The sequence below is a fragment of the Lissotriton vulgaris genome, chromosome 12 (assembly GCF_964263255.1).
Source record: "Lissotriton vulgaris chromosome 12, aLisVul1.2, whole genome shotgun sequence".
NCBI classification, from domain to species: domain Eukaryota; kingdom Metazoa; phylum Chordata; class Amphibia; order Caudata; family Salamandridae; genus Lissotriton; species Lissotriton vulgaris.
In genome coordinates, this window is record NC_141700.1 from 589980458 (window position 1) to 589994236 (window position 13779).

Sequence of the window (13779 nt, forward strand, 5' to 3'; positions counted from 1 at the left end):
AGTGTTAGATGCCCAGTTTTGCAAAACTCGCTGACTAAAGGATCAGGGCTTGGGGTTCTGGGGCTCTGTGGATATGCAGTCCTTAGCTGTGATCCACAAGCTGCATTGGGGCCACCATTGCTGGAGGGGTGGCTGAAACTGCCCCCTGCCTTAATGCCCTTCTACTAACCCCGACCTCTCCTAGTACCCAATAGGGCCGGTTCTAGAAGGTGGGCCAGATGGACCAGGCCCACCCAGGGAATACACTGGCCCACCTAAGGCCATTCAGAGCTGAAAAACAAGAATTTTTGACATTAATGTTTCACAGGGGCGTACAGCCCTGTGGGCTCTCCCTTATCATTTATTTTAATGATTAACAGCCTGACATAGCCTATTTTCAGGCCTGGGGAGAGATGTGAAGTCAGCAGAGTTCCTTAGCTGTCATGCAAATGAGCTCAGCAGCATAGATATCCTGAAAACTGAATTATGATTCTGGGCTTATTGCATTGTATTTTAAACTTCAATGCTTTGCAAAGTAAAAAGCTGCCAAAATGTTTTAAAATCATGAAAGACGGCCACGTGGCTGTTTATGGCAGGAAACATATTTATTCCGCTGTACATGACCAGGAGCATGCTTCAGCCCTAAAGATCTGTATCTTAAAGATTTGACAAGCAGTGTCCATCCCCTTCTCCAAAGCCAGAAGCACATCAATAAAAGGGAAGTATGTAGATCTTTGGTGGCTGCTTATTTTGTCAGAAATGTTAAACACAGACAAATGCCAATACCTAAAATATCAGCTCGATTAAATACTTTGTTCATTTCATTTAAACTTTGTTGTTTTTTGGCCAATACCCACTCATCTTCATGGCCCACCCATGCTTCTTTACGGCCCACCCAAAGTAAAAATTCTAGAGCCGGGGCTGGTACCCACATCCAACTCTCCGACTTGTGGCATGTGGATGAACTGCAGGGTGCTGGGGGTTGGCACGCAGATCTCTCCCCCCTCCCAGGGGCACAAGCTGCTTCTGCAGTGGCCTGGGTGGCCAAACTGCAATTGATGTGGAGCAGTTACATACCCTGCCATGCTCTGCCTGTGGATATTGCAGTGTTTCTGGCCCCCTGGCAGGGCCGGACTGGGAACCACAACCGGCCCTGGCAAAGTGCTCGGCCGACCCCCTCCCCACTCGGGGCGGGGGCAGGGAGAGGGGGGGGGGGTTGGAGGCGCCGCCGAGCTCTTTGCCAGGGCTGATTTTCGTCCGATTTTGGTACAGGGCTGATTTTGCAGCTATGCTGCAAAAACGGCCCCCAGGGGCCCAAAACCAATCCGGGGCACTGGGGGATTGCCCGGTGCCCGCTATGGCTAGTCCGGCCGTGCCCCCTGGCCTCTGGCTCAGCCTCACTTTACCTCCGCTGCACACTACAAATTACACATTCACTGCTTTTAAACCCTTTAAGCTTTGAAGTAGATGCTGGTCCACAGTGCATTCTTAAACCTTTTGTAAACATCCACGGCAGCAGTTAAGAATTACACCTTCGATGCGGAATGATGCGAGGGAAGCAAATTAAGTGTTAAAGGGATTTCCAATTGAAATACAATATGAAACTCCTTGACTATCTGTGCTTTGGAAAATGTCTTTCTGGTTAAATTATTTGTCTTGTTTTTCCATGTTAGTACCACATTACCCCATAAGCATTGCCTCCTTTCCCTTTACTTTACTGTGTTACGACTCAACAGAGCCGGTCCTAGGCCTTCTGAGGCCTTCTGAGGCCCCGGGCGAAAGGGAAGATGTGAGGCCCCTCTAAGTGCCTTACTGCCTGCGCAAGTGCGCTTTTCCCTACTCTGCGGGGCCGGCAGGGGGCCCCCTGAGCGCGAGGCCCTGGGCAGCTGCCCATACCGCCCATGCCTAGGACCGGCCCTGCGACTCAATATACACGATTACATACGTCTGAAAAACAAAAATGAAACTGTCTCTTTAAAGAAGTTCTATGTATTGGAGCCTGATGGTAAATTAAGAATGAATTGATATGCTGTACTTTGATTTTTTCTACAGAGAAACACTGCACAGACAGATGGCCCGTGGTACCTGCAGGCAAATGGATTGGAGAGCTCCTCACCTGAAAACCTGGGAAATTATGTTCGACATCGTGGCTTCTACGAGAAATATCATCCAAGTTTACGGACAATGATTCCAATCCGCAGGAAACCAAAGTAAGTCAAATGATTGTATGTTACAGTCAAGAGGGAGACAAAAGTAACATGATGTGGTGGAAGGTCCTGCCCTGGGAGAAAAAGAGAGAGAGAGAGAGAAATAAAGAGAGAGAATGGAGTTAAGGAATGGTAGAGAATGGAAGGAAGAGAGAAATTGAGAGAGAGCACTGAAAATGAGAGGCACACTGAGAACAGAAGAAAAGAGAGATTCTCAGGCGAGAGAAAGGTACACGTGAGTTAAGGACAGACAGAGAAGTGAATGACAGTCTGTTGAAAGACAATGTGAAGGTGAGAAAGTCTGTAGGGAGAAAGGATGGAAAACTAACTAACTACCCAACTAGATCAGAATAGAATTGTCTGTGTAACATAGTGTAAGTTGTTACAAATATATCACTGACCATGTATAAAAAGTTATTTACAACAACTCAGGAGCATGTCGTTAAATGCCCATTTCATAAGTTAGTGGCAGTGGGTATATCTGTTATTTGTACCAGAAGGAGTTGATTGGGGCGAAACTTCGTTCTAGGCTCTGGTCTGGCGTACATTTAATCAATCAATCAATCAATCAGAGTACTTGTAAAGGGCGCTACTTACCCGTGAGGGTCCCAAGGCCCTGAGGGGAGAGGGGGGTGCTGCTACTGCTCGAAGAGACAGGTCTTGAGGAGTCTTCTGAAGGCGAGTAGGTCTTGGGTCTGCTGTATGTGAGTAGGGAGGGTGTTCCAGGTCTTGGCAGCAAGGTAGGAGAAGGATCTGCTGCCGGAGGTCGTTCGTTGGATGCGGGGGTCAGCGGCGAGGGCGAGGCTGGTGGAGCGGAGCTGGCGGGTGGGGGTGTGGAAGCTGAGTCTGCTGTTCAGGTAGGCTGGTCTGGCGTTGTGGAGTGCTTTGTGTGTGTGGGTTAGAAGCTTGAAGGTGATCCTCTTGTCAACGGGGAGCCAGTGTAGGTCTCTCAGGTGTGGGGTCATGTGGCTGCGCCAGGGGACGTTGACGATCAATCGGAAGGAGGCGTTTTGGATGCGTTGTAGTCGTAGGTGTTTGGATGGGATTCCTGCGTAGAGTGTGTTGCCGTAGTCCAGTCTGCTGCTGATGAGGGCCTGTGTCACCGTTCTTCTTGTTTCGGTCGGGATCCACTTGTAGATCCTGCGGAGCATGCGTATGGTGTTGTAGCAGGAGGAGGAGACGGTGTTGACCTGCTTAGACATGGAGAGGGAGGAGTCGAGGATGAATCCTAGATTGCGTGTATGGTCGGTGGGTGTTGGTGCTGTTCCCAGTGTGGTCGGCCACCAGGAGTCGTCACAGGCTGAGGGGGTGGGTCGAGGATGAGGACCTCCGTCTTGTCCGAGTTTAGCTTCAGACGGCTGCTCCACATCCAGTCGGCGACGGCCTTCGTTCCCTCGTGGAGGTTGGTTTTGGCAGTGTGCGGGTCCTTGGTGAGGGAGAGGATGTGCTGGGTGTCTTCAGCGTAGGAGATGATGTTGAGGTCGTGATGGCGGGCCACTTGTGCGAGGGGGCCATGTAGACATTGAGCTGAGGGATGAGCCCTGGGGGACACCGCAGATGATGTCGGTGGCTTCAGATCGGAAGGGTGGGAGGCGGACGCTCTGTGTTCTGCCGGAGAGGAAGGACGTGGTCCAGTCAAGAGCCTTCTCTTGGATTCCAGCTTCTAGGAGGCGTGTCTTTAGAGTGCGATGGCTGACCGTGTCGAAGGCGGCTGACATGTCCAGGAGGATGAGGGCTGATGTTTTGCCGTTGTCTAGTTGGCGCCTGATGTCGTCTGTGGTGGCGATGAGGGCTGTCTCTGTGCTGTGGTTTCATCTGAATCCGGACTGGGACGAGTCCAAGATGTTGTTGTCTTCCATCTTTTTCTGGGTATACCATCATCTTTTCCCATGCACCAGAACTTAGCATGGCCTTGTGTGATGCTCCAGGAGAATGTGTCAGCAATTACTATGGTCAAAGGATATAGTAAATCAGATACAGAAGACATCACATACAGAAAGGGACTAGAAGTGCAAAACCTCATTGTTTACTAAAATGATCCCCTCTACTTTAATCTGCTACGTGCATTAAGGAAATTATTTTTTTCTATTATGTTTATTGTTTAATATCCACAGAAGGTGAACTGTCTTTGGCTTTAGGAGCTGGAGGTAGCCTCTGTACATTTTCTCTTGCACAGCATACAAGTGGAGTGGGAAGCTCCTTTAGATCCACTTAAACATTTTTCCACATGAGTCTGCGCTCTGTTCACTCTGCTTTGCCGTGGATATAATGGATAGTTTTTATTTCTACAGATAAAGGTAGTCGTCACCCTCTGTGTAATGTATGTTAGACATAGTGGGAAAACTACCTTTTCCTGTAGTCATGAAATATAGCCCTTCTGCCATTACATTGTGGGATGAATGCAAGCTTTATTAAGCCTGCGTCCCCCCATAATTCTTCAGAAAAGTCACTACTACTACAGGGGTATTCTCTCTGTTAAATTTAAGAAAGATGAAGCCCCACCTATGGAGCCTCCCTTTCAATGTCTGAAACTTGAGGTAGGAAATCAGTCAATCCATTGCCATACTGGGGTCTGCCCACCCCCTTTCCAGTTGGGGACTGATCTCAATTATAAATATAGGTCTTTAAGCAACACTGAGATTCGTGGAGAAGATTACTCTCTGATGTAGGGCACAGGACCGGATTGTAGAATAACATAAAAACATCCATCAATGATCTCTCTCCCCTTCTCCCCACTTTCTTTTCTACTCTCTGATCACTTTCTCTGTACCTTCTCCCCACCCCCCTCTCTTTTGAAGCCTCTCGTGTATGCCGCGTTGCTGAGGAAAGCCATAGATGCACCAGCAGTGGCCCTGGAGTTTAAAAACAACCACCCTCCAAGGTCTCAAGTCCATAGGAGAAGTGCCTCTTCGGATTAAAGGCCTTGGCAGGGCTTTGCAAATTCCAGCACCTTCCCACCAGAACTTAACAAATGTACACTCTTCTGTCCTGCATGTGTCTCCCTGCACACCCATGGCATTAAAGTAGACAACAATTGAATATGTGTCCCGCAGGGCAATATAAAAAAAACAAGTGAAGCACTTCTGTATGGGAGTCTGCCCTTCCCCAAAGCTTTAAATAGATTATTAAAATAGCACTACCCTATTGCTCATCATATAACACTTTGTTTTAAAAATGAGATATGTCTCTATAATAGCCTGCCCTCCTCCCTGTCTCCCCTCACCTGTGATTGATGCTGTAGAGGAGAGCTACAACTTTGCCCAAGGATTTGAGTGAGGGGTTGAGGGTGTAGAGGATTTGGTATTCTATACTGGCCTTCAAATATTTAAAACCCCCTGAGTTTTGGAGGAAGATTCCCATATATAGATGACTCAAATTCAAGGAATGTTACCCAGGCCCAGTTCGGGGAATATAGAAAAATATATAAATCCCACACAAACTCACTCATACAAAGGAGGCAGACTAAAACAGAGACATATATCTATCACCCTCCCCAGACAGCTCCAGTGATACATTAAACAATACATATCCTTTAAAAACTCAGACTTAATCACTTAGTGAACGCTTGGTTTCTTTGCCATGCCATCTGTGGACCGCAACTCTTAAGTATGGGCTTGATGTACCAATCTTTTTTCAATTTGCAAAGCTTGTTTTTCACTGTAGGGCTCCCAGATCCACAGCGCCTACACATTGGCACACGCACAACAGGAAAGAACAACAGGTGGCAGCCTCCAGCAACGTCTTTTGCGATCAACCAACCACAATCAGCAAAGCGCAGGCAGCCTCGAGAGGCGAGGTAGAATGCCGGGACTGCAATAAAATACTGGCCGTTGCCACATGCACGGAGATGAGTGTTGTTTATTAAGCACGTGGGCCCAATAAAATGTCCAATATTAGGCTGTCATCGCTCCCTCGCCATGAGCAATTCCTCACCAGGTGCCCCTTTGGTTCTCACGAGGTTGTAGCGCACGCTTTTACTGTTGTCCTCTCAGAACCGGAGCCGAGGGCTCCGAGGGCACAAGGAAGGGAGGGCGACGTCCCAAGCCCCAGCTCTACCACACTCGAGCCAGGGCTGCCGCAGATCACAGCAAGCACAATTCCAGCCGGCTGGGCTCACAATGTAGCTTGTCCCCACAGCAGGGTCCCCTTCAGGAGCACAACCTCACATTCACCCTGGCGATTACACTTCGGGCGCCACGCCCCTCGCCTTCCATTCCCAGTCACTGGCAGATCAGCCTAACTTGAGGTCTGCGGCAGCAGGGTGTTCGAACGCTGGACATCCACCACCACAGTTTTCAATACTGAGCCCCAGCAGTGGAGGTCAGCACGACCTCAGGAGGCAGTTTCAGAGGCTTGCAGCATATCTTAGCAGCAGATGCAGGATATAGCCAGGATGTTTAGGCAGGCCTCGCACGGAGCTCAGCAATGTGCATCTTTACACACTGCCATCTTGGCTACGCCCCATAGAAATTTCAAGTTAACATGTCCTTAAAGTGACTAGCAAGCAAAAGCTATTTTTACTGTAGGAATGCTGGTTGGTCTATAGAGTCATACTGGTAATTGATATTAAATATTAATTCTGCTATCTCTGGTTAGGGATTAGCTAGAAAATAATTCATTAACTTTTGAAAATATTTATTAAAATTCCATATCCATGTTAAAGTCAGATTTTTAATCAATATTAAGGAAAAGTAGCTTTTAGAAAGTTACCTTTTTTCCTGCATGAAGCTCCTGGAGGCTAATTTGTATTAACTCTCCAGCTGTAGCTTGGTGAGTAATTTGCCTAGGTGAGGTGTTAATTGCTCTCAAAGCAGAAATAAAGGCCTGGGTGTGAGAAGGTGTTTTTGTTTCTCTGGTAGCAAGAGGGATTGGGCTGTGCCATGCATAAATGTGATGCTCAGGGCACTTTCTTCAGAACATTCTGAGCCAGTGTAAGAACAGAAAAAGGACTGCACCTGCTGTTTTAGACTTCTGAGGAGACATGAAAGACTGGACGTGTTCACTCTTAAACCCATGAAAAAGACGTGGGCTCCAAGGTTCCGTTGACTGATGTCCTGAGTAAGCTACACATCTATAAGACATCAGAGACATCCTGAAACCTTGACCCGTTGGTGGGTTCCGTGCTGCAAAAAAGAGACCAGGCCCAAAGGTAAATATGTTGACCTGCCGAAGATGCCAAAAGTATCCAGCCTGCAGAGAACTTACCTGGGCATTTACACTCAGAGCTTTTCCCACCGAAACCAACGGCTTCAGTGGTACCTTGTCAAATGCTTAACTGAGCCGAAATGTAAAACCTTCAACCTGTTTGAACCTGGTTGATGTATCTGACCTTCTTTCCATCACAGTCAGCCTAAGATCATGCCTCGGTCCATGTCTACTGTGACCATTAACTATCATTTGCGCTTTGTGCTTTTTGGCACTATTTTTATTTAAATCCTTTTTTGTCATTTTACAAATATTTACATACACAAGCTAATTACAAATCAGAGCAGTCCTAATTCTTTGGTTTCATGTTCCTTGATGTTATGACCTGCTTATCCTCAATACTTCTAAATTAGTCGGTCCAGATGATGTCAAGGTCAGAGCACATCTGGATATGTTTTGTATGTGTTAAGCCTTCATTAGTTGGCTAAACCTCAATGTACATAGTCTCTTTTTCAATTTAATGTAGAGATGCTCTTGGCCTCAGAAAGAGGATAGGAAAAGTGGTGGGTGTGCCAACACATTTCGACATTCGTGTGGAGACCGCGAGGATTCAAGGAAGGTGTTCCTCAGTGCTAAGAACTTTAGGTGTAGGACACTGGGATTAAAGAGTGAGAAAATGCGTTATTCTCTTGTTCTGTGTTCTGAGTTAAAAGTCACAAAAACGTATAAACACCAAACGTGCATGTTTGTCATACCTAATGTGAGTCAGATGGTCTCTCAGACTTGCTGGAAAGTCACCTCTTTGCAGGGTAGCACATTGTTTGCTATTTGCAAGTTCTTAATAGTCTGTGGCTGAAGAGAGGGATTGTTTTATCAGGCTCTAGTCTACCTGGTCATGGAAATCATCTGGATCGACTAAATGACAAGTATCGAGGATAAGCAGGTCATAACATCCCGGTACATGAAACCAAAGAAGTAGGACTGCTCAGATTTGTAATTAGCTTGTGTATGTAAATATTTGTAAAGTTTGTCTCTTTATCCTTTCAATCATGCACTGGATATATAGAGTTTTTATGTATCACAATTAAGCACCAATATGTAAAAAACAATACCAATATGAAAATATGTTTGTGTGAATTCTAAAATGAATAAGAAGAAAACAAAAATATGAAGTAAATAACATATTGATGAAATATAAAAAATACTGTTTATTAAGTCTTTAGCATACGCTGAGAGAAGTTTGCATGCCAACTCATTGTTTAAGTTATTGTTAAAGTAATTACAGTTCATATGTTGAACAGATATGGTGGTAAAGAGCCTAAACCTGCGTAATAAATAATATAAGCAATCTATGGTCCAAGAGGCATTATTTCATTGCAATATTTGTCCCAGTATAGCATATTTATTTCCAATATAGTCTAATCTTTTTATCAACCCTAGTTGGTCGGTGCTTAAATAAATCCAATCAAACTGTATCTCCATATTCATAAGATGCGCTCAGTGAGTGAAGTTGCCCACCATACAGTAATACAGCAGATAAAGTTAAACAGCACTACATGGTAAATCCCTGTTCAATAAATACTGAAATGCATTTATTGAATTGATTTTAGTTTTAGTAGTACAGACAGGGGCTTTGAGCTCAGCTCTTCCTAGCTATTGGTTGTTATGTGATTATTCAACTTCATTCATGATCCATTGATTAATTGTAATGTTCATTCATGGCCAGTATCTTGCAATCACTCTAGGGAATATGTCCATTTTTATTGTTGTAGCAGTGGAATTACTCTATACAGGGAGATGTCTGGAAGACCTCATGTCATCCCTCTTTTGAAAATGTACAAGAAGAATGTAGAGATGGAGTGGGCTATGGGCCAGTCCCCTTCAGCAATTGGCTTTCATGTGGTTTTTAGGTTTTTTTTATGAGTCAAAGAAAAGCACAAGCACAGACATAAGTAGCTGATTGACAAATAACCAATAATAAATGTAAGTACATGATTATACAGTTCATCAATTAATTGCCCTGACCATGTCAGAATCATTGCTTAAATGTTGGAACATAGCAGGCTTTTCACAAGGGTAAACTTACACATGAGTAAATATAGACGTGTAAATGTATTCTTATTTTTTAGTAAACTTACTACTTTTGGCTACTCACCTTTTTGGAGGTTACATTTTCTGTAAAGTGTAGATTTGCAATCCTCCACCCCCTCAGTTTAAGGATTGAGTCATAATAATTTTTTTTTTTGACCATAAACTAACTACTAGTGACTGTACAACTGTATTTTATCTACCGCACACTTTGGAGGACCGTTAAACTCAGGGCAGAAACCTTCTTAGAAAGATACCTCAGCATGGAATGGGATAGGAGAAATAAATGCACCAGAAGGAAATCCTACATACATGCCACCCATTACCTTGCACCAACATAAATACTGCCCACACAATATTATCTGCTTTTTTTCTTCCTTTTCTTGCTGATTCTTCAGTCAACACATTCAGTCAGTATCATGCAGGACACACGATTCAAGGGGAAGATAAATTTCACTGAGGAGTCAGCTCTTGTAGTTAAAATTATGGCAAAGTACTGCAGACAACTACAGGGCCTGCCTCCCTCAGTAGAACCCAGAAGGAAGCCATATGCTAGGAGGTTATAGGCTGCCTCCTATCGCCAACACTAACATGGTGCCTGCTAAGATTCTAAACCCCTCTCCATTTCCTTCTCTCTCTCTCTCTCTCTCTCTCTCTCTCTCTCTCGCTCTCTCTCTCTCTCTCTCTCTCTCTCTCTCTCTCTCTTTCTCGCTCTCTCCCTCTCTCTCTCTTTTTTCTCTCTTTGTGCCACTCTCACTCATTACAGTTATATACCCATATCTGTTCTTCACTCATATCTGCATTATCATACACACATCACATGTATAAACCTCAAAATTATCCTCTAACTATATACATTCTGACTAACACACCGTAGAGGATTTCCATCACTATATTTCACAGTGTATTTTGGAAAGACTTTTAATTGTAGTTAAATGTAACCTTGACATTTATAGTTTTACTCTATTATATACTCATACTTTTATCCTGTTTTATTGCCTTATTGACCACTTGCCACAGCATCAACTTCTACTTCTAGCAGTGCACCAAAACCCATATTGGCATCACCTAGCAGATGGATGGTAGACATGGATATCCTTTAGGGTTCTTCAGGGATCGCAGCTGCGTTCCCTGACATGTCACTTGTGGGCCCTAGCACTGCCTTTGCAACCCCTGGCCTCAGTGGTGGCAAAATGAGTGGCAGGAAATTATGGGGACACTACATTCCCTAATGCCTGTTTGTTTTTCATTATACTAGTAGTGAATGATATTCTGTTGTTTACTATTAGTGCAATAAAAATTACAGCACACTTAGAACCTAAGGTGACATTTGTGGTAAATAAAACTGGCTTTAAATGTATGTTGTATGCGTGCTTGAGGGTGATAGCGTGTTTATGTGACAGTGTTTATGTAAGTATGGGTGAGAAAATGTTTCTATATGTGTAAGCATGTGTGTGTTTGTGTGAAAGGAAATGAGAGTCAAGAGACCGGTAGTGAATGAGATTGAGGCCCAAATTGACTATTCTTTAATGCACTGCAACTCTGCACCAAAGTTGCTGTGCTGACTTGCTCAAAGAGGGAGAGAAAAAATGCACTATGTCTAATAAGACAGGGCACCTTTTTTCTCCTGTGCGCTGAGGTTTTTTTGGCAGCCATGAGAAAATACACATACCCTTATGTAAGAGTGCATGGTGTGTGCATTCTCTAAAGCATAGGTTTTGTTCAAGGCGTGTCCCACATTGTTAGATTCAGATTTCCAACACACAAAACCATAGAAATTCAGCAGTTATAATTATTGTTATCTAAAATATCTACAATTCGTGCTCTAAGGTAACTATAACTCACGTCCCGCCCATGCACAGTTTTCTCATCAATAATTTTACTGCAAATGTTGCAGTAATATTATTAATGATGTCATGAGTGATGAAATAAGTGGCGTATTTAGCAGTGCATGGCGAGGGTGTGAGGTATAGTCACCTTAGGGCATGAGTTGTAGGCAATTGAGATAACTATAACTAAAACTGCTGAATTTCTATGGTTGTGTGTGTGTAAAAACTGAACCTAACTATAAAGTCCCTGTACCCTTTAGTTTTTGAGTGAATTTCTATATTTTTTTTTATTGTATTTCCTTACTATAATGTCCCTGTAACCTTTGTTTTTTTTCAGTGAATTTGTATGGTTTCTTTGATTGCTATTTCATAACTATAATGTCCATGTAACCTGGGTGTGTGAGTGGTTGTATGGATGCGTACGTAGGTGTGTGAGTTTGTGGTGAGTCTGTGAATAGGTGTGGGAGTGTCTGTGTGAGTGTGTGAGTAGGTATGTGGGTGTTTGAGTGGTTTTGTGGCTCTGTGAGTGGGCATGTGAGTGGCAGTATTGGTGTGGGAGTAGTTGTGTGGGTCTGTGAGTGACTGAGTGGTTGGGTGGGTATGTAATTGGTGTGTGAGTGGGTGTGGATTGGTTTGAGGGTCTGTGAGTGGGTATGTGAGTGGCTATATGTGTGCATGTGTGAGTGGTTATGTGGGTATGTAAAAGTTGTGTGGGTCTGTGAGGGGGTGTGGTGGTGTCAGTAGTTGTGTGAGTGGATGTGTGAATAGTTGTGTAACTAGTTTTGTGGGTCTGTGAGTGGATGTGTGGGAGACTGTATGGGTGTGTGAGTGGTTGTGTGGGTATATAAGTAGGTGTGGAAGTGAGCTTGTGAGTAGATGTGTGGATCTGTGAGTAAGTGTATGTTTTTTAATTGAAGTCTGGATCACTTCCCAAATCCACCACAAGCAATGAAGATCTGGTGGAATCAGGGAGCCTCATGTGGTTAAAAAAAGGCTTTTGGACAATTTCCTGACTATGAGGAGTCTCTCACATACCCTTCCATTAGTCCCATGTGGTCAGGGGACGGCTATCCTGAACCCTTCTATCACTTTTGAACTTTATTTTTCCTGCTGGGAACTGAGTCCCGATTAACAAAATGGCAGGTGCAACTTTTCCTCTCAGGTTGGATTTCTATTAATATCTCAAAAACTACTGAACAGATTCACACAAAATAACAACGGTACTCTTCCTGCACTAAGAGCTAGCCAAATTAGGTGTAATTCCATTCAGCAGTTTGGGCTGTAGTCGTGTTCAAAATTCCTATGGGACACTTAACATGGGAAACACACTTTTTTTGCCCCCCTCCCTTTTTCTCGGCCTGCGCTTCACCCTGTAACTTTCCATGCACAAGACCCAGCTTGACACTTTTTTTTAAATTAGGTGAAAATTTGTCAGATTTGTCAAATTGTGTCAAAGATGCATGCAAGTCAAAAAACACTTCATGCATATTTGATGCATATTTCCTATAGGACATTCTTCTCCTTTATTCAGAGTTCAAGCATAATGTCCTATACAATTCAATCAGTTTTAAAAGTCGATTCATGTTATTTACAAGCTTTTATCAAACTTATGTGATTTATAAGCACTATGGTATTTTTTAAGGTCTGAAATTTCTTAGATGGGCTGTCTTACAAATCTATGACATTTTGTGAAATCTCACATTGTACCCTTAGGGCTTCCAAGTTTTGATGATGCGACTCAATAGTCCTTTTATTATACTGCAGAAATAACATGTGGTGGAGCATGTAATTGAAAGCAAAAGCTTGTCTTTTGAACTGTTTTTAATGCCCGCAAGAAGATATATTTAGTGCTGATTTATGTATTTTTGTAGAGTCTCTCACAATAACCTTAGCTGTTTCATACACTATGGTAACCAGTAATTATATATTTCTTATTGTGACTAATGTTTGGATGCTTTCTCCATATTGTGTTGAGGAGTGAGGCCGCCATCTTAGAAATGTGTTTTCAAATTTCATGAATGAGGTGTGAGCTTGCTCCCAGGAACAAAACAATAGGCTGACTGAATACGCAGAGTTGACCCGTCTGAGCCTGACAGAATATGTAAGGAAGACTGGGAGAATACTTGCTGTCATTAATGTGTCAAGTGTTGCTTGAATGTCACATCCTGCTTGACATGTCTGCTGGGGCTTCTCATATGACACTTGGAATGCTCCTCAAGGAGGCCACCACTATCACAGGCAAATGTTAGCTGACACTTAGGTAGGGCCCTTTTGTTGTCTTCCCTCAGTCAGGCCTCAATCACAGTGGGCCTGTTCTGACATTACAGCATCACAGTCTGTTTGACCAGTCTTTTAGCTTACATATAACATTTGGAGTGCACTTCAAAGGAGGGAAACAGAATGCGAAATTAATTTGCTTGCATCTACTGTCTGGTTGCTCAAAGCTCAGCTTTGTCATACCAGATGCCTGACTCTTAGGTTGTTGTGGGTACAGGGACTGCATCAAGCTGGATTTGTGTCTTAAATATGAG

At 43.8% G+C, this 13779-nt stretch overlaps 1 protein-coding gene across 1 annotated transcript in view; it reads left to right on the forward strand.

Moving 5' to 3' along the window:
• LOC147677796 (ATP-binding cassette sub-family C member 12-like) overlaps positions 1–13779 on the forward strand; it is a 1047046-nt gene that overhangs the window by 190504 nt on the left and 842763 nt on the right. The window contains exon 3 of the mRNA XM_086945450.1: positions 2032–2189. Within this exon, the coding sequence (XP_086801576.1) occupies positions 2032–2189 (158 nt within the window). The remainder of the gene's footprint in view (positions 1–2031; positions 2190–13779) is intronic.